The sequence below is a fragment of the Epinephelus fuscoguttatus genome, linkage group LG7 (genome assembly GCF_011397635.1).
Source record: "Epinephelus fuscoguttatus linkage group LG7, E.fuscoguttatus.final_Chr_v1".
Taxonomy (NCBI): domain Eukaryota; kingdom Metazoa; phylum Chordata; class Actinopteri; order Perciformes; family Serranidae; genus Epinephelus; species Epinephelus fuscoguttatus.
In genome coordinates this window covers 18,601,865-18,623,593 of record NC_064758.1, presented here as the reverse complement: position 1 = coordinate 18,623,593, position 21,729 = coordinate 18,601,865, and the positions used below count along the sequence as shown (strand labels likewise).

The window sequence follows — 21,729 nt, the reverse complement described above, 5'->3', positions numbered from 1 at the left end:
CAGATGATGCCATAAGGCTAAGTCATGGTGCTCTACCCAAGATTTTTGGGCCCTCTCACCTATCACTCAATCGCTTGAAGCTGTGCAGCTGATGCTGATGACCTTCACCTGGTGTGGAAATGTTTTGGTTGTGTCCCTCCACAAGGAATTTCCTTGAGAAACAGGCCTAGCGAAGGGTAGACAAACTGTCTCGGCTGTTTTGCGCCATTTTATCGGCTCATCTGATGGACCTTTATAAATTTCACCAATCAAACTATTTAGGGCAAGTATCGTCCGATAAAGATTGGTGGATAATCAACTGGAGCATCCTGAAGGCCAAATAATACAGTCCTTATATTTTTAGTATTGCTTGAACTGAGAACAAAAACTGTTCTGATAAACTGAGAGCTTTAGATGCACAAATTTTAGTAACTCGCCTTAAGCTGCGTTATTTATTACAAAATTTATTCAAAATAATTACAAATTTCAAGATTAAACACATACAAAATACTTAAAACTAAAAGTACAGTGAATTCTATTTAAGTCTGTAAACTCTATCTTCTCACAGTGTTTGAAACAAGTGCTTAAGTACGCATTTGGTTATTTAAAAAGTGATATTTATCTGTTCTACATCTCTGTGGAGGAATGCCACGGCAGGTTTTCTATAGGTTTCAACTTGACTAGAAAAGGAACATCCCTGTAACCTGCACTGAGGGCCTTGAGAACTTGGCAAGCAGCTACAGTTCAACATGTGCAGGGATTCTGAGGAGTGTTCCCACCAGTCTCTCGGCTTCACCATAACACATTCCGGGCCTAGTGTGTAAGGCTAGATAAAGCAGAACTGTAATCCAGTTGTTCTCGAGACCTGTGCTGTGTGTTTTACTTGTCCTCCTGGTCAGTGTCCATGTAGCACAAACACAGCTGCTCCTTCCCAAGCAGGATCAGTGAGTCTCCACTGCAGTGCCAGTTTAGTGACTGGACCTGGAAACCACCTGGCAGGATGGAGAAAAGGGCAAGTGTGATGACAATGCATCTACAGGTACACAGAATAAAGGTGAAAAAAAAAATCATTGTGAAGCTTAAGGATCCACATAAAACATTCAGTTCATAAGCCCCCAAAAAAGTTTTTATTAATTCTGACATTTTCAATTCATTTCTTGAGTTGTTTTCTACTTGGCAACCCAGATGAGTGTCATGACGGTAAAAATTGAGATACCACAGATTTGATCTGTTTGCAATGTAAATTCTGACATTGAATCACTGGTGAGATATCTTCCCTTTGCACGAGAAGGAACAATTTGAAAATGAAAAACAACTTAACCCAGGCCTTGCTTTTCACTGGGATCGAGCCAATGTCATATCTCATGAGCTCCAGGTTTGCTGGTCTTAAAAGCTGAAATATTGACCTCTTGCTGCCAACATGCAGAAGTTGCCTTGTGCAGCTGGGTTATACCATGTTCGTACTGGACACAGAAGCACCGTGAGATGTAAGTTGTCTTGCAGCCACTTTGCTGTTCACACCAGAGGCTCATTTCTCTGCAGCGATCGGCAAGCAATTTTACTCCTCTGCTCTGTTCTAATTAGGTGTAGAACTGTGTGTGTGTGTGTCTGCTTATCTTTTGTGCTCTCTGTTTAGATACATCACAAATATGTGGAAGCATACTTTATCATTTATGAAAATCAGATAATTTCTATCATATTTAATATATATAAATTGTTCAGGATGGATTATCAGTGTGTTTTCTCACCAGATTTGCTCACAGTGCACAGAAAAAAAAACAAAACAGACCAGACGCCGGGACTATCTCTGCAGATTGTGAGCTGGCCCACAACCGAACAGCCCAACTAGTTAACATGGCTGCCAAAGGGAAAAAGGTAGCAATCCACGGAAATGTGGCTCTTACATGTCCAGTGTGAGACCATTGTTAGGGTTAAACATTAGACAGAGACATTAGAAAGGACTGGCCCTCTTCTCCACCATAACGGAGCTGTGTATTCCAGCTGCACGACAGTTCAAACTCTTCGTGACCAGGCACATTACCTTCAGTGGGGACTTGGACAGAAACACAGCCTGCCGGGGACCACAGATAGAGTTTTGTGTTGCCTGTACACAGTGCCAGCCGGGGGCGTCGGGGGTCCCACTGAAAGCAACGCACAGCTGATGTCTGCTCAAGCACAGCCTCCAGGCTCATCTTCTGCATGTCCCACACCCACACAACAGTGGCCATGTTGTCTAAGGTCAGAAAAACACAGATACACACTCACAGTCAGTCTCAGCATACAGAACACTAGCATTGCAGCAAAAATAAGTTAACCCTTAAGCTGATGATAATACAGCTTGGGTTCTCGAGTTCACAATGAAGGTAAACGTGAACAGCTGTGAAGTCTTACCATTTTTGGTGGCTATATAGTGGCTGTCTGAGCTGAATGCCAAAGTAGAGACACCAATCTTGGGGTTGGCTCGGTCTGGGTCTGGTTTGACGACAGGAATTTGGACAGGCAGTGGGCAGATCTCGTCTGGAGTAGGCAACCACAATGAATGAAAGTTTTAGTAGTTATAGTCAGACACTTCTTTTAGAATATGTTTTTAATGATGTCAAAATCTGACATACATTTACTCTGGGTGTTGAAGAGGGTGGTGCCAATTGTGATGTTGTGTAGCGATAGGTCATCGTTGCCAATAGCTGGCCTTTTCTCCACTTCCTTGTACACAACCTTGAGATACAACAAACAGCTAATAACTGATCTGCAATGCCTTCAAGGCTTATCATGACTGCTGAAAAATACTCACTGCTTTTGTGTTGTTGACGGTTGCTGGGTGCTCAAACTGTGTGATTTTCTTCCATGTGATATGATTGAGGATGCGCACCTGACATGAGGGTAATAAAGTCTTGTCATTTATTTTGTGCTGATATTGATAATGCAACAAATCCAGTCCATCTAAACATATTTGACACTTTAAGTTTATATTATTCTTTATATGCAGAAAAGAGTGAATCGATTTCTTAAAGGAGAACTCCACCAATTTTACACATCAAAGTCTGTTTACAGGTCTTGGGAAAGACAACTGCATATCTGAAAAAAAGTTGTTTTAAGACTTTTGTGGCTCAAGATGGAGCTGCGCAGTCTTACAAACTGCCTCAAGAGATGTGACCTGAGTTCAGCTGGGGCTGAAGGCTACAAGTTTGAAAAGGGATAAAAATCCAAAGGTGTGGAGTTAGAAAGAAGTGATCTTATCAGACTCCTGTGGTCCGCTCCTCATCTCTGCCTGAGACTTAGCTGCTGCTAGCACAGAACATCCAAATATCTGACTGAACTGTTGGCGGTTGAGTTGCATTGTGGGTAATAAAGGTAATTGCTTTTGACACGGAAGAGAGGTGAGCAAAAGAAAAAAAGATCCGTTCTTTAAAAACCGTCCATGGTGAGTCTGACAATGTTAGAGAAAAGAAATTCCGAATCAGTGGAGCACTCTTTCAAGATAGATGGCTTTACATTTATTACTTGCAGTTAACATCGTGTCAAGCTGTAATGTGATATCTTATTTGTAGGGATGCACGATACATATCGGGCCGATTATAGGACCTTTTAATTATGATGCATTATTCCAATAATTAAAATTATAGCTGATAAATAGTGTGGATAATATGCAGCCAGACTGCTTTCATTGACTTAACTAAGGCAGGATTTACACACCTGACACAGTGGGTGGCAGTACATGTACCTTTAAACTTGGTTTGCGAGCTGCCAATAAACAGAGAAGAACAACAACTGCAACACACTGTCTAGAGGGCAAAACATGTCGCAGTATGGACATCTTTCACAGTTCCAGAGAAAGACAAAAGGATTGCGCCGAGGGTTTGATCTCCGACTGCCCGACACAGGTTAGACGCAGTGCTGAAGGACCGTCTCCAGAGTGTTAGCATGAGCTAATTAGCAGCAGCGGCTTACATCCAACACCAAGCTTTTAAAGGATCGACTCTGTTGGTATCATTCATTACTGTTCTGGCTGCCTGTGTGTGTGAGACACTGCTGCATGTTTGTAGTGCATCGCTATACTACTTAGTAGTTGTAGGTTAGTCTATTGTGGGATGGCGAGATGGCGCCTACATGTGTTTATATAAATGCAGTGTGATGATATAAACATTTAATACACCAGATGTAACGTGGATCTGCCGATGTTCATATGAGTCGCCTGTCACTGTTTGTCTCTGTTAGTAGAGACTCCAGTCTGCAGTGTAGTTTATACACTTTACTGATACATCAGAGAATTACACAGTAACACTGGGCTTCATAATTTCCCTCTCTCCATTAACTATAAATTTAATACTGATTAAAAGTCATTTTACTTTCACATCCTTGTATTTATTATGTTCATCTGTAGTGTAGGGTTATATGGGGGCAGAGGCGTTAAGGGTAGGCCATTTAACAATACCCCAGAAGATCTCCCTCTTTTTCGGAGCCTAATGTTGGCAGGTATGGAGGAGTCAAAACTGTTCCTTGTTTTCGTCGTGTTAGCAAATAGTGATGTCAGTTTGATTTGGTTCAGCCAGAGCTATGGAATATGAAATCACCCATATTTTCTCACTACATCTCAGCCTTTCTTACCCTCAGGTGAACATAAACTACAGGTTATACACTTCTTCTTAAAATACAAAAATGTAAAATTATCACTCATCGTATCGATTATCGGCCATGGGAAGCAGGTAATTATCTGTAATCGGTATCAGTGGAAAAAATCCATATCGGTGCATCTCTACTTATTTTTCAGTGTCGTAAGCCAAGACTTTGTCCATACTTTTTCATCATAGCTGCCAATGGCCAGGAACTGGCTGCTGGGGCTCCAGGTCACAGACTTGACACCCAGCGACCACTCATATGCACTGTAGGTTGACAGCAACCGGCCATCCAGAGAATACAGCAACACTTTGTACTGTGGGGATAATACACACACATGAAAGCAACAGCACTATTTATTCATCTTGTTTATATCTCCACTAGGCTCAGTCAAGTGTTCTTTGTGAGTAAGGAGCTCTCAAAATAAAATGGTGGTTCCTTTAGAAATAAAAAGGGACAGTAAGTGTTACGGTACAGATCTGTTTCTATAGGATTGGGCGCCAAGATTTCTGTTTCTGGTTTTCTGTTGCTAGTGCTAAATTGCAGAGCTGCACGATGTATTTTTTATCTTGAGATGTCAACTTGCATGATAATCACATCGCAAAAGACTGTACTGCACACTGAATACAGCTGTAACATTACAAAATTACATTGTGTCTGTAGGCACTATTTTGTCTGCTGTTAACTCTCTGGTCAATCAGACGAAGCCCTTGCCGTTAGGCGTGGTCTCATTTGTCAGAATCTGCACGCGTGCCAGTGAGGGATATTGGACATGTATGGTTGTGCTACTCTGTATAATTGAAGGACAAAAGTCTGACAAGATGAGTGCAGACGAAGGTGTGAATACCAGAGAGGAACATTTACTGTGAACATCCAGACGCTCAGGGATTCTTTGAGTTTGTTGAAAAAGAGCATCAGTAGAAAACTGCTACACTTCTATCTTTATTGGTGCCTTTTGTGTTCAGTTCAGTTGTTAATTTGTTCAATAAAAGAATGTTGGAAATCATTTCCTTTCATTTTCTAATTCATGTATTTTCTTTACATAGGTACACTTAAATGTGCTAGATTGTTTAAGTCAATACTGACACCGGTAACAAGCAAAAACATATGTCTCATCTTATTTAATTTTAAATATATGCTTCTGCAAGGGGACTTTGCACTATGACTTCAGTTGTTCTTTTATCTCAGACATGTTAGGATGTTACATACCGAGACTTTGCACTTATTGAGATATGCACTCCTACACTAGTATTCAGCTCTCAACTGACCACTCTTAGCCAGCAGCTTCAGTTTCTGTGTCCAAGTGTGACACATGTGAAACAGTAGCCTAGCAGGGCAGTTAATTTATCCTACACTCTTGTTAAGTTTTAAGTCTTTAAGGCAAATGACTCACCTCCAGACAGCTATCCCACACCGCCAGCACACAGCCATTGGGAGACCACTCCAGCCCTGCCAGGTCCTGTGTCTCAGTCTCAAAATGCTGTGACAGAGTCAAGTGAAATTTAATCAAATAAATCTACAAGACACATCAACACTACAAACAGTTTTTGCATCTTGAACGATGAAAGTTTACGCTCCATCTTGGTCAATGGCATTTTTAAAAAACTGATTTTTGGACTCCATGCGGCAGTAGAGCTTTTACAGTATGTTGTAAATCTTACTGTAATGCAAATAATGTTTGAGATGTTTTACCAAATTATATTCCCACTGTCACAGGCGGATTCTGTATGCCTTTTAGGTCACCTACATTTAGATTTCTTCTACTGTTGCTTGCTTAGCTTATTCAAATGCCAAATGTATAATCATGGTCATAAAACTCAAGTATAATTTGAATGTCCTACTTACCCTGAGTAAATGCCAGTCGTCGCACACAAACACACTGACGTAGTCTTTGCAGTCACGGCGTTCAGCCAAGGCCATATAGCAACCATCTCTGCTGAAATCTATACCTGTGGGTGAAAGACAGCGCGAGTAAGCTATAATTCAGTCAGTTGTGGCACGTTATCACAACACTTTCACAGCCAAGATCAACTCAAAAATGTTATGTTAAAAAAAACTATGAAAACTTGTACAGCTTAAATATTGAGTTTTTGGCCACTTTATTCAACACTCATAAAGCTGATTCCTTATGGGAGGTTTAGTGGCAGCAGCAGCAAGGAATAAATGAATGACAATCAAATTATTTTAAACTCTGACAAAACAATCTTTATAGACTGGCTAGAAGAAAAGGACAATTATCTATTCTGATAACTGAACATGTAACACCCCTGTTAATTTCACCTACTGTAATTATCAGACACTCTGGCACCATTAGATTGATGGTATGCAACTATCATGGCCATATTATTTATATGACCGTTTGGAGGGTGCACGAGTTGCAGAGGGACATAGTATTGCATGCAAAAAAATGGGGAGAGTCACGGACAATCATTTTTCCCCAAGCTGCTGACAGGCCTGTTATGAAGAGCATGCCCCATTTACTGAAGAGGGGCACAGCTGTCAGCAGAGGACCATAGTTTGGCCTCATACCCAGGGTCGCTGCACAAGGTAAAGACCAGCATGTGATTCATGAGGCATGCTGAGGCGCTCGGACCACTGGCCCTACCCTCAGGTGCGCCTCGTAATACATATACACTCATAAGCCACAAGAAAATAAATGGCACAATATCATTTTCATACTGACCCTTCTGACATGCTTTGGGATACTTGATGTAAGACACGGCTTTGGTGCACAGGGACCAGACGGTGACTCTCAGCTGTCAAGGCACCAGAGGAAAGAGGGAATAAAAATCACTGTGGATTATCTCGCAAGTGATAAGTATGACAAGTACACCATTAGGCTTGGGCAGTATCATGGTATACCAGGGTATTCAAAAAATCCAGACAGCATGATTTTCATTACGGTCGAAAATACAGGTGCTCCTCTCTCTATTAACTCGCTGTACGTAGTGCACTGCACATGCCACCAGAGGTCAGTCTCTGGTCCCTAGTGGTGAAACAGGCAGCTGGGATAATGTTACAGGACTGTAAACAAGCATCCAGCAACAGTGAGAGAGTTTAAAACAGAGCGAGATCGCAAGGGTAAAGAATATTTTCATATCTGACTCAGATGATTGTTGAAACATTGGCCTGACTAACTGGATGACTAACAAGACTTACTAAGACAGTTTTGGTGAGTTTTATTTTGTTTCTGTCGGGTTTTATTAAAGTGTGTTTTATGATGAGTTAACAAAGCACTGAAGCTCAGTGATCTGTTCAGTAAGGAAAACAGGTAGAATACTACCTTTCTTGACAATATGGGTTTGTTTTTTTTGTTAATTTTAAGGTAAGAGAGCTTGTGGAAAGTAGCAAACTCACCAGACTGAGGGTAGGGGTTGGTAGCATCATGCACTCCTACCTTCATATACTGCATACCCTGGTAAAATTTCAGAAAGCTATGAAAAATTTGATACTGCCCAAGTCTACACACCATACTACGAGATAGTACAAAGACCATAAATACATCAATCAATCCATTTTTTGTCACATGTAATCATACACGGTTATATGATATAATTCCAGTGAAGTCAGTGCCTGACAAATACTTGACTTTTGAGGCCAATACATATATATTGATGATTTGGAGTTAAAAAAAAATCTGATTACAATATATCAGCCAATATTCTTTTTTAACACAGACACACAACACAAACAAATATTTTGATAAGGATCCTTTAACTGTGGTTATTGAAGAATTGTGATCAATAAATGTTCTGAGTTGGATGTTTTACTGTCAAAATTTTTGAGTTTTAGGTGCTCTGCTGCTCTCTAGTGAAAAAACTGTCATTTAGAAAGAGTGTTGCCATAATACAAACATCTGTGGCTTTTTGTTACTTACCAGCCGTCTTACTCAGTAATAGTGCCAATCTAAAATCGGACAACAAAATCTGCCATCACCTGATAGATCTACTCAAGACACCACATGTAGATTTTGGATTAGGGATGGGGTTTTGAAGCAAACAGGGGTTTTACAAGCCACATTGAAAACTGCATGACCATTTGGACAAAACACTCTCTACTAGACTTTAGTCATTAACACTTAACTTGAAGGTATCTACATAAGGGTGACATGACACTGTCATAAGTGACATGATCATGAACCTGTCATGAACATTATGTACATGTCATAAACGTTTGACTGCTGTAATTAAGTGTCATGACAAGTTGACGTTGTTTGGGATGTCCTTATAATGACAACTTGACATTAACCAGAATGACATTACCAGTTTGTTATAACAATAATAATCATTATGTCAACTTGTCATAAACACAAAGAGGTGCATTTCTTGTTAATGTCAAGTTGTTATGACAAAGACATCTTCTGGTAATGTCATCCTGATTAATGTCAAGTTGTCATTATAAGGACATCCCAAACAAATTTAATGTCAACTTGTCATGACAAAGACAACTTCTGGTAATGTCACTTTGATTAATGTCAAGTTGTCATAATCAAGACAACCCAAACAATGTCAACTTGTCATTACAAAAACCGAATGACACTTAATGACAGCAGTCATAAACGTTTATGACATGTATATAATGTTCATGACAGGTTCATGACCATGTCATGTCATCGTTATGACAGTGTCATGTCACTCTTATGTAGATACCTTCAAGTAAAGTAAAGTAAGTAAAGTCTTACCCTTTAGTCTATGTGAGATCAGTTTGACCACTGGTCTTTGGTAAGACGATCTTATGTGAGGCTGTGATCAAATAAGTGTTGTGTGTGATGACTGGGTGTCAACAGCAGCCTAATAAGAGCTAAATCAACCAGGCCAGTAGCCTTCTGAGGCCTCTAAGTGCTCCTCCTTAGCCAAAGACTTTGTCAATCAGCTGGGCAGATACAGACTACAGCATGGTTCATCATGGCCTTTAACGGCTGTGGACAGTGCCTTATGTCTTTGAAGAGGTCTGGGATAAATCTCTGTGAGGGATATGTGACACTGACATGGAATCCATCCATCTTTAGATGGATGGCCCTGTAGGGCTCTGAGTGTGTGGAGTGTATTTCCACAGGGAACGATCACATATGTTTAAGGGTTGCAGTTACTGACAGGGATAGAAAGAGATTATACCAATTAAATTAGATCTAGAGCACATATTAAATTAACAGATCCAAAACAACATCTCGACACATGGCAGGAAAATACGACCAGTCCATTTGGTACCCAAGAAGTAATGTTAGACACGTGTGACAAATTAACAGTGAGTTGCATTGCCAGCAGGTTGTGTGCATTCCCACAAATGGGAGGCAGTGCCAGAGAATAACTATCTGACCACAAGTCGGCATAACAAAGAGACCACATGTGTTAATGCTAAGTTTTGACAGCAGTCACTCAAATACACACCGGTCTCACTTCAACAAGACTAATGCTAATACAAGCAGGTGGCACTCAGCCAACAGTGCAGCACATTTTGACTTACAGACAAGGGTGATATGTGGTATCTTGCCCTTCAAGAAACAAGGGTCACATGACAGTCTTTGGGAAACTGTTAGAGAAAATGTGGTCTGTACTACTGTACAGTTGCCTGGGTGTTAAGACGTTCACAGAGAAAGCTGCACTACCACTGTTACCAATACCAGGATAAGAATGACATTACACAAATACATCATACACATTCATGTGACACATACAGTATACATCTGCATTCCTTTTTTAACAGGCCACTGTGTTGTGAACAGATATGTAGTTTCACATATAGTAGTTCAACAGTCAGCAGTCATTAAAAACAATCTATATATCAAGAGCATGCAGGCAAAACACTGCAACATTAAGGGTGTTAAATGCATGGCACTCATACCACACTTTACAGCTTACAGTAAGCCAATATAAAGCTGGTGTATAGAGCCCTGTCTGATCATGCTTTGGATGTTTAAGATGTGAAAATGCTGAAATAGTTATGTAGGCTAGCCAAGAAGACTGTTACATGCACCGCTTTTCTTTTAGGGAACACAAGTTGAACAAAAAAATATAGAATTACAATTTTAGCCACTATGGGCAATTTAAGCCTGGAAGTGAGAACAATATCTAGTAATACTATAAAATTCTTAGCACCATCAAAGCCAGATATTCTGGAGAGATCCCTGCATACAACAATAACAAACGATTCTTTAAAAAAATATTTTGGCAATAGAATTTTAAGCCTAGTCTTACTGATGTATTTTGCTTTTAAGAATGTGCAGAGCTAAAACTACTTAGGTGACAAGGCTTTCATCATGGTGTCCAGACAGACATTTGAACTGGGCCAAGTCTGTCACCTAACTGGGCTGAAGTGTCGACCCTCCTGTTTGGTCAAGACATCCAGCTGTGTGGACCCTGTAATAACACCTCACCGCACGCTTCCTGGACATCCCCTCAGACATGGTGCCATGGCAACCATAATCAACACTGCTCAAACACAAACAGACTTACACTTCTTAGATGCCTTGAACCCACCACATAGGGGATGCGGGGGAGATCAAGACCCAAAAGGCAGTGTAACTTTAAACTGGGTGGAGGAAGGGTAGCATGAAGAAAATAGGTGGGAAATGCTTTTCCATGTGGGCTGGTATGCAATGAGATCCTTAGTTGGTAGAGCTACACTTTAGATGGAGTATCCTCACTAAAGGTAAGCAGCAGGGACGGGGGCTAGGGACCTGAGGGTGACGTGAAAATCCATCGCATTTGATTGGACTGCTAAAAGAGGGTAAGCTTAGAGTTCAGCCTGATACTGACAGCGGCCTGCTGGCTCCACACACACCTCTCTTATTGGTACATCAGGAGGAGGATGAGGGAGAGATGAATGAGTGAATGAATTAGATTAATGAATGAAGGTATAGTACTTTCGCCCCATTGTTTTGGAAATGAAAACAAAGGTCTGATTGTTGAAAAATGGGCCTGTCATAACAGCGAGGCCACGATGGTGTCACCAAATGGGATAGTAATGTTAGTATATGTCAGGGAGAGAGTGACGAAGTCCATCGTATGCTCCATGTAACATTAGTTGCTGAAGCAGTCCACTGTAAAATGCATTGCACCTACCACTCAAGTGAATAAATTCTAGCCCACAGCCCATAACCACATTATTTTAGAGAGACAAAGAATGACTGAGGTACCTGTTGTGAAATAGCTAACATATTTTGTTTTACAGGAAGAAAACCGGACAGTGATTTTGATATAAGAATATAAAGAAACTGGGTTTTTTTTGGTATTTTTTGGGGGATATATCGTTAAAAAAAGTCCAGGATGTAATCTAAAAGGGTTAAAAGGGCATTTTTCCACTTCATCTCTATTTTAAGGCTACAGCTGTTCACTTGTATGAAGATAGCTGTTTGTAATATTTGCTGAAACTGTCACAACATCCACAAAGTATTATATGAGACAGTTAGTCTGTGAAAAAAATCATGTCCTTGCTCCTCCTCCTTTGCCTCTAACTACATTCCCTAGAACTGACTGCGGTGCACCGTAAACAACCAATCAAAGCTGAGGAGTTTGTAACGCTGTCAATCATGTCACTCGGTGCTCGTGAATTTTGATCAAACTGCCAAACTAGGCAGCGCAGATCAAACATGAATCTGTTAATGCACTGCCTATTTCTTGCCTCAAATATTTTCAGAGACATTATGTAATGTACTGTAAAATAAGAACCCAGCACTGCCTTCCACCCACCACCCACTGGCAGAACCACCTTTGTCATTTTACAGCTAAACAGTACACTAAAATATGTTTCTGAATGCAAATGAGGCCAGAAATACATAATGCAGTAACAAAATCTTGACTTATATTTGATCAGTGCTGCCTACTTTGACAGTCTGAGCAGTGACTGACATGATTGACAGCTGCATTAGAGACTCCTCTGCTCTGATTGCTTGTTTTCATTCATATGCAGCAATATGTGGAGAAAGAAGAAGATGATTTTTTCATCTATCACAACCACTTAGTATCTATTAGCAAGTATTCATAACAAAAAAAACCCTGAGAATTAGGGTACATTCCTAGCAGGACAGCCTGTGGGCAACATGATAACTGTTATCAGTTGTCAACCAAAGTTACTGACAGCAACCTGGAATAAAACGTATCTATCAGCCATTCTCGTTGCGCGCTATGTGAGTGCGAGAAAATGGGAGAGTGTATTTGATGCCATATAGGCCTATCTGTCAGCAGAGGATTAGACTGCTGGCATTCCACACAGGAAGCCATCTCAAACCAATATAGCCTATTTCTCCTGTTACAGTCATGATTCTACCAAGGAACTGGAGCCTCTCGCACTCCACACGTAGGTATGGGCGAGCTATTGTCCCATGTTGCAGTGAGGCAGCTGCCTACGTCTGCAGTTTAGTCCGGTAGCGCTGTTGCCAACAATGCTACACGTTAGCAAAGCTCCAGCAGTACTAGCCAAGAATGCTATTGCTAATCCCATCCCAACAATGTAAAAACCATTAGAGAAGTCAAGCTCAATGATGTCCTTGGCTGGAGTTTTTCCAACCTCAGTTTATCACCCCTCAGCTGGTAAAGGTGGATTAACATGGATGTGTGAGTGGCATTTTGTGAGGTCCTAAGATAAACTATTGGAATTCAAACACGAGACAACTTGCGTGAAGCCTCACAATATATGGGCTAGGTTTCAGCAATGAGACTTTCTATTAAATCTGTGACATGGAGCCATCCCACATTTCAAAGCAAATGTTTTTTTAACATGGCCAACTCCAAAAACATAGTAGTTCCAGGAAAAAGCTTAAGGGTGCTGCTAGCTGCCTGGATAAGAGGCGCTTACCTGTAGTATGTCTAGGGCTGTCCCTGAAACCAATATGCTTTTTCATTGTCCTAAAAATAAAGTATTGTGTACCCACAAAAGATTTGAAAATATTCAATTTGAGTTTAAAAAGAACTCACCTCAAATGCTACAAAAGGCCAGACACACACACACAGCCAGCTAAGCAGATTTACTGACACACAGACAGACAAACACACACACGGTGGCACGATCCACACCAAAGGCAGCTGTCTCTAAACAAGTTAATATAGCAGGCTGTTTATGAGTGGGGCTGAAATTCAAACCTGACATGAACACCCGTCTGGCACAGCCTTAATGAAATGTTGGACCGGGGTGAAGGTAAGTTCAGTGGGCCCCTTGGCAATGTGGGAGCCGGTACCTACTTTGCCTCTTTTAAAGTACTTTTTCATCCTCAACTACCAAAGGATGCAGTGCTTATCTTCCTGCTAGTTTTAGCTGGGTGATAAGGGCAGTGAGAGAGTAACACTTTTTCTTAATGCACAACAGCACAGGCGAGAGGATGTTGAGATGTGGACAACCAAGAAAAGCTGGTCATCAGTGGTTTATAAAAAAAATCTTGCCATGACATTGACGAATAAGAAACAATGTGTCTACAATTTTGGGTCAGGGTTTGGCATCCCTGTTCTCAGAGCTCTTGACCAGAAATACTGATTTAGAGTGGCTTCCTTAAACAGAATTCAACTGCTGTTCCCAGTGTGACTTGAAGGTTAGACTTGTGTTAGGTTAAATGAAGTTAAGTGTCATTATCTGACCTTTGTATATCATTTTCCAGTGATCTAACCAGTACAGGAATACCTATCTCAAAAAACAACACAAATGATGAAAACAGCTGCTTCAAAAGGCTAGAAAAAACAAACCCCTCCAAACACCTGAAGAGGTGCTTCAGGGAACACTAGTATGGGGCTGTAACTAAAAATCATTTTCATCATCGACTAATCTACTTGTACATTATGTCTGTTTTCATGTTAAGCACTCAGTGCTTACAATGCCCTTACTGTAAAGTTCTTTGTGCTGCATTTCTTGTATATATAGCTAATAATAAATAGCTATACTATTATTATTAACATTATTATTATTAGTAGTAGTAGTAGTATTATTTTCTCTACTAATTCTTTGGTCTATATAGGTAAGAAAATATTTTCTGAAGTCCAGTGTTACCAATGCGCGCTTTGACCAATACTCCGAAACTCCACCTCACTATGCAGGGCTCCACAATAATGTATGTCCGACTGCTCAGGGGATGTCAAGTGACACATCCGTCTGTTAAATCTGTCAACTCATGTGCCCAATCTGGCAAGTAGTAAAAAAAAAAAATTTAACATTGTTTTTTTTCCCCAGACTTAATGATGGAAGTAACTGAGGAGTAAGCCATCTCGGTTTTTACTTATGTCTGCTGAGGTGCACATATGCAGTACCGATCTGGCTGTTAGAAAATGACAGCAGGTAAAGACAAAGATTATGAGCTGAAAACAGTTTATTTGGGTGGCATTAGAGGATTTGGGCACTCCAACTTTAGTCTTTGTTGATATCTGATAACTGCTGATAAATAAAGCAAGTTTTCGGGCAGGTAAAGACTGATTTTGAGCATGTAGATTTTTGACCCACTTGCTCCACTGGGCAAGTGAAAAAAAAAAAAAAACATTAACGCTGTGCACTGCTATGACAAAAGACTTTTTTGCTAGAAAAAAAACCAACTGATTGATTTTCACAACGGTTGGCAATTCTTCTTCTTATGACCAACTAATCATTTCAGGAAATGAATGACATTGGGCAGTTCAGGTTGGTTATGAGGGGTCATTTGGCACATACATTTGAAAAATAAATACTTTTGATATTAATCGTTTGAACTTGCCACTCAGACTTTTGAAGACCTAAGCTATACTGTTTTATGCAGATGCTATATCTTTTTAGGGAAGAAGCTTCCACTCTTTTCCATCCTTCTCCTTTTTTTTTTGAAGATGCAGACAGACACAAAGCAGACATGCCACAGACACTTGCACTCCCTGCACCCTTCTCCAGACCAGACACAGTTGTGTGTTGGGCCACAACACCTGTCAAATGATTCCTGGAGTCAGGTTCAGCATGACAGACACGACCCACCATGGTGCCCCCATCATATTCCACATGGCCCGAGGGTAGCTGCTATAGCTTCTCACCCCTTACAACACGCGCTTACTATGATGTGAATTTAAACCAGGAGTACAGAGAGGCATACATGTAGAATGGAACTAAACACATCTTTGTTAGTCTGAGATCCATTCTGCAGGCTGTTATAAACAACATTCAACATCTCCTGACTTTCTTTTGTCATAAGCCTGTTATGGCAGGAGCAATCAACAGTCACAGTGCCTTTTACATTACTGTGATTTAGAGCATTTAAAGTCATGAAATTAAATATTTTTGGTGGTAAATATGACTATGGTTACCCTCCCTGTATTATTAGAGAGTCAATACTATGGTATGAAAAACTACACTAGTCTCGACCACCACAAAAGGATGACTATTATACTGCCAGACTCAATCTAATCTTGCAGGCGGTGTTCCTCAAGGTTTGATTCTGGGTCCTTCACTGTTCTCTGTGTACAACAAAAATCTCTTTCTCTGCCACTGTACTAGGGTTGTACTGAATGTCATTTTTTACATTCACATTTGACAGCTTCTATTGAGATTTTTGAGTTAATCTTTGAACGTCTGTCATCATAGCATTTGAATGTTGATTTAGAATTTGAATGTCAACATTGTGAATGAGGTGTCGAACTATTCGGTACAGCCCTTCAATTAACTGGCTGATATTTGCTTATCAAAGATACAGTATGTGTAAAGTAAAGAACTGCTGTATTGAAATATCAGATTTTTTAAACTTAGCTCAGGTCAAGTTCAGCTTCACATTTCACACTAACCTTGTTTGCCATTATGTTAATTAGATTGCTGCTACACACTGAGAAGTAAACTAATCCAAACTTCGGTTTCCATGTATGAAAGACATGTCCAAAATAAGCTCCCTTTCATCTGGTTGCCTCCAAACTGTGACCTGTGATTTATTATCACTGCATTGAGACAACTACACTTTTTATTAAATATAAGACACGTGACCAAACAAGACCCATTATATGGTAGTAGATTTGTGGAATAATCTATCTAAGAAGCTGAGGCTTGCTGATTAAATCACTTAAAACATTCTTTTTAAACTTTTACTGATTTTGTACTTCAGACTTCCTGCTTTTGTCTTTTTGTATTACTTCTTATTTTTGGTTTGTGTGGGGTTTTTACAGCTTTTTTCTTCACTTTTGTTGACCTGAGAACATCATTAATGGGACTTGTTGCCAAAGAAAATACCAGACTTACATTAGAAGGGCACATACACATTGCACCCATGTTCCAGAGGTACTTGAGACCCATGTATGACAGGACGCTAACAGGAGGGGAGCTATGAAATCAGGCTGAATACATGCAGCAGGTGGGGGGGTGTAGGGGCGGTCAAGACAGGCTCTGGTGTCTGGCTATTTTCAGGTCCCCCCTTCCTTGCGGGCCAGCAACAGTTGAAACCAGACAAGCATATGCATAAACACACTTCCGTGTGCATGAATGCACGCACCCATGCACGCACCACCTTCACACTTACATGGAACTCAGTGGTGTTGAGAATGTGACGTCCATCTGGACTCCACCGTGAGGAGACTAGTCCTATTGAGCCCTCATCAATCTTACAGTGCCAGTCTGGCTGTTCAAGAGACCACACCTGAAGAGAAAGACAGAGAATGACAGAGGAACAGCAATCAGCCGTCACTGATGACATCCCTCACACACATGCTGCATCTTTCTAAACTTGATTTCAAATAGTAAGAAACGGTTGAGCATCGGAAACCATGAAAGACTGGCGCTGGATACCCCTTCAAAAGTAAGAAACTTGCCCTATGATGCACATTGTGACATTACAGTAGCATTGCAGAAATTGTTGTTATTACAAACTCTGTCCGTCAGTTAGAATGCATGTTTTTTTAAAAATGGGTATCCCTGTTTTACATAAATGTGAATAAATTATTAACAGAATTTTTTTTTTTTTTAATATATATTTTTTATTTTATAACATAAATAGGACCTGGTGTAAATGTGAGTTTATAGGACACAAGATAATTAAACAGCATGATTCTAAAGTCGATAAATAAGGCATGTCTCTGTATTCAGGACACAAAAATGTGTAAAAGAATCTTAAGTGTCACATTTAAATAAGGTTCATTAATCATTGTTTGTTAAATGTTGAGTTCATTTGAAACAGCAGCCTCTCGGTCTCAGATTTCTGGTGTGCATCATTTTATATCATGTGTGGTCTACACGTCTAGTCAAAGTAATACTGAAAAACTACTTAACAATATGAAAATTTAACTAGTACGCACACTGAAATCCAAATGTATCTACAGTGCTGTAAAGTACTGTTTACCAAAATGACAAAACAACCGCTCAACCATTTCTAAAATAAGAAACAGCTGTGATGTAAAAGAGGGCATGTTGGAAGCAACTGCACCATATTCAAGTGAAATTTTAAAACTTATTCAAACTCAAAACACTACCAGTGAAATGAAAGAGAAAATGTGATTTTTGCATTTGCTGAAATTATTTCAAAGACTTGTTGACACAGGGTATGTAGAATTATTATTAACCATGGCCTTTTAGTAGTCCAGTGCAATATTTTATGTGAAAAATCCAGAGAGCACTACAGCTATAAAATATTGATTTCACAGCCACAAAAACGTCACATAGATGTACAATCCAATGCTGTTATCAAGATTGAAATGTCTTAATGATACATTGAAATATTTATTGATAATGTAGCTTTTCCATACTCTCAAAAATGTTTCTTTATCTTGAAGGAATACTTCACCCACAAATTGATCATGTGTAAGATTAATGATTCACCACATATTGCGTTTGTGGGAAAGTTTTTTTTTTTTTTTGCCTCCTAGGTGAACGAAGAATCCAAAATTGGGAGAAAATTCTTGATGATTTGGAGTGAAAGGGGGCCACGTTTAACAGCAGCAAATCTATATATAAAACATATATCTATATAAAACATATGTTTACAAACTCTCACACAACTCGTACAGTATAATCCAAGTCTCTATTAACCAGTCATATGCTCAGTTCTTCACAAATACATGCATTTTCACTAAAACCTTACGATTTTAACACTTCCACATACAAGCAGCGCGTCTGAGCAAGTCTGTTTGTTTGAACTCTGCTCGTGCATTCCAATGAGCAGAGTTCAAATGCACGGACTTTCTCAGGTGCCCTACCCGTCCATGCGTGAGACTGTTCATGTAGAAATGTTCAAAATAGCTAAGTTTTAGTGAAAACGCATATGAATGGGAAGTATTAAACAGCCGACTGGATAAATGAGACTTGGATTATACAGCACAAGTTGTGTGAGTTTGTACAGAGATGTTTTTTCCTATATAGTTTTGATAATGATAAACGCCGCCCCCTTTTACTACAATTCATCAACAATGTTCTTCATTTTTGGATTCTTCGTTCACCATGGAGGCATGCAAGAAAAACAAAGTTTTCTCCATGAATTCATCGTAACACGGGTGAGTTATTGATGTAAAAATTGTCATTTTGTGGGTGAAGTAATCCTTTATAATTCTCTGACAAAGAACTTTTCGAAAATGTCTGCCAGAAACAGGCTTTACCATATAACATGTTACTTTTGTTGTGAAATTTTGAGTGTACCATTAAACAAAAGAAATATATTGTTCTGCTTCCACAACAGTGTATAATAAAGTTTTTTTAAGGCTGTGACGACATACCATTTTAGTTGTTGATTCCTCTCTCAATGATTTATTGGACCAATTATTATTTAATTCATAGTGTCAAAAAATAACACCAAGATTAATGGCAAATGACTACCACAGGGAGCCTGAAAGGATGCCTTTATATAACTTATACGGTCTGATCAATGGTTATAGTTACACTCAAAAAAGAACAAGATTAAAACATTTGCTTTCATCAAAAATGACAATTTATTACCTTTATCACCAGTACCATCGACTGCAACCTACCAAGTATGTGATTGACCACCAGGCATTTACATACATACTTACATTACTGTCCCTTTCTGATAACCTACCTGTACCAGTCCTCTCTTGTACATAGCACAGAGGACAAACAGAGAGTCAGAAGACCAGTCCATGTGGGATATCTGGTCTAGGCAGGTGTAGAGCTGCAGAATCTGTAGGGTGCTCACGTCTCGCACCACCAGCCTGTACTGCACACAGGTAGCCTGACAAGTACAGCCCAATAAACAGGTCAGAAAGAATACAACTTCTAACACACATCACTTATATCTGTGTGTAACTAAGTAGCATCCCAACCATGAGAATGAAATCAGAGGCAAAAGTATTATTTTTTACTGCATTTTACTACAGGCACTGCAAAAACTACACATTTGCAAATATTGTTAAAAAAGAAAAACACTTACCAAATATTTTCCATCTGGTGAAACTTTGCAGAGTTGGTTGGACTGCTTGAAAACCTCAGAGAAATTCATCTTTTGTTCCTACACAGGAGGAAATTACAGTTATATGACATGCCCTTTTTTTTTTTTTTTTTTTTTTAAACCGCCCAAGTGAGTTTCTTCAAACATCTAACAGCATGGGAGGTGGACAGTTTTGCCCGACAGCCTACTCAAATCAACTGGTGTAGTTTCGACATGTAAACACATGATGGCACCGTAAGTCCAATACATAAACGTGCTTCACACAGTAAACATACACATTACATACACAAACAAACAGTTCTCTCATGCAAGACGAGTCATTATGGAAGAAGCACTGTGTAAAACGAATAACGTCCGTTTCAGGGCACAGCCTCGATAGAAAGAACAGAGCTACAGGTAGCTAAGTTAGCCTAGCTAGCTGGCTCGCAATTAAAGTGTAGCTAAAGCAAAATGAAGCCACACATAAACCCAGTCTAAATCACGACTTCACTGCCATGCCATCGTCTTGCTATCGATGTATTTTACATAATATACGAGCTGGTGGACACAGAGGAGAACACCAGCTTACATGCAAATGGTAAAGTTAGCTGTCGGCTGTCACTGGACTCATTCAGTTCTAACGTTAGCATGTAACGTTGATAGCAACTTAGCAGGTGGCTAACCGTCACTAACTTCACCCTCATTGGTAAAACTCACCTCTAATGGTAATTGTGTTGCTGTCGTCAAGTAATTCAGTGAAGCGAAAAGTCCCACGAGTGGTCTAGAAAAGTTTTTTTCTTCGCATGATTGTCTTCGGGACACGGGCTGTGGATCTAACTGTTGCTAGTTTGTTTGTATGAGCCGATGACGACTTGCCGGTGCCGTCCAATCAGAATCCGCCTGCCGGCTGCTTTTGCCTTCTGGGAAATGAAGTTCATTATTGTGTTCTGCTTGTTTTATGTGTCAATGGTGTCAACGTGTGCGTGTGTTTGAGCGCGTGTATAGCTACCAAATTAATATAGTCGTATAGGCAACAGTATTTTTTTTCTTACAGACTATCATTTTGTAAGCTGATAGATTTAGAATATTTCTATAGGTTTCTCTCACCTTATCATATTTTACACTTTAATAATTAATCATTTATAATTTGTGGGTTATGTTTTATTCACATGAACCCTCCTTTTAGTGCGGAACAATAAAACTACTTTTTATATCCCCCACCAGCTGGAAAAGGTTTCCCGCTTATGTGCGCCCAAACCGCGCTACCGCCTCCCTTCCTCTCCCAGCGCAAAAGACGCTTCACCTCCTCCTTGGTCTCCCTCAGCAAAGCTCACGCTTCCCTGAACAGCATGCAAATCAGTTTTCAGCCTGTTTTCTCACAGTTAATTCTCCGAAAAGTCAATCATCTCCAGTCGCTGTTATCATACTGTAAAGTCGGTCGATTTTTCAGTTTTTTGTTGCTGCTGTTGTTTTATGGAGGGTCACTCTCTTGGCATGTTCGATAATAAACAGGCAGGTGCTCGGCGCAACATAATTCTTGGGTGTTTGGACTGGAGTAATAATAACCTTCAGGTACGTTGATTTATTTTAGTACTGTAATGGCCTATAAGATTCAGATATGCCTATTTATGTCATATGTTTTGTTTTGTGTATTATCTGCTTCATTTTTATCTTTTTGCCGATATTTCTTATTTTGCAAAATGTGGCAAAAAAAAAAAATAAAATAAGGGAAAATAAAAAACGAGGCTGTTGACAAGATAGGCCCAGCTGTCTTGAGAATTTGCTAAGGCTGAATAAGACTCCGATTATTAAAAAAGTGTCTTAGTAGCCTATAAAATCTTTCTGGTTAT

At 39.8% G+C, this 21,729-nt stretch overlaps 2 protein-coding genes across 2 annotated transcripts in view; one reads left to right on the top strand and one right to left on the bottom strand.

Annotated features, from left to right (window-relative positions):
• Positions 1-429: 429 nt before the first annotated feature.
• On the bottom strand, positions 430-20,704 carry wrap73 (WD repeat containing, antisense to TP73). Its single transcript, XM_049581968.1, has 13 exons — positions 20,597-20,704; positions 19,883-19,960; positions 19,532-19,684; positions 17,030-17,146; positions 7,277-7,349; positions 6,439-6,542; positions 5,987-6,073; positions 4,775-4,909; positions 2,771-2,848; positions 2,592-2,694; positions 2,371-2,496; positions 2,021-2,212; positions 430-971 (listed from the first exon to the last, which is right to left on the bottom strand). Exons 2-13 carry the CDS (start codon positions 19,949-19,951, stop codon positions 859-861), a joined length of 1,350 nt encoding a protein of 449 aa, XP_049437925.1. The 5' UTR covers positions 19,952-19,960; positions 20,597-20,704; the 3' UTR covers positions 430-858.
• Positions 17,164-21,729, top strand: part of tp73 (tumor protein p73) — a 36,411-nt gene continuing 31,845 nt past the window's right edge. Inside the window, exon 1 of the mRNA XM_049581959.1 lies at positions 17,164-17,305. Within this exon, the coding sequence (XP_049437916.1) occupies positions 17,274-17,305 (32 nt within the window). The 5' untranslated portion in view covers positions 17,164-17,273. The remainder of the gene's footprint in view (positions 17,306-21,729) is intronic.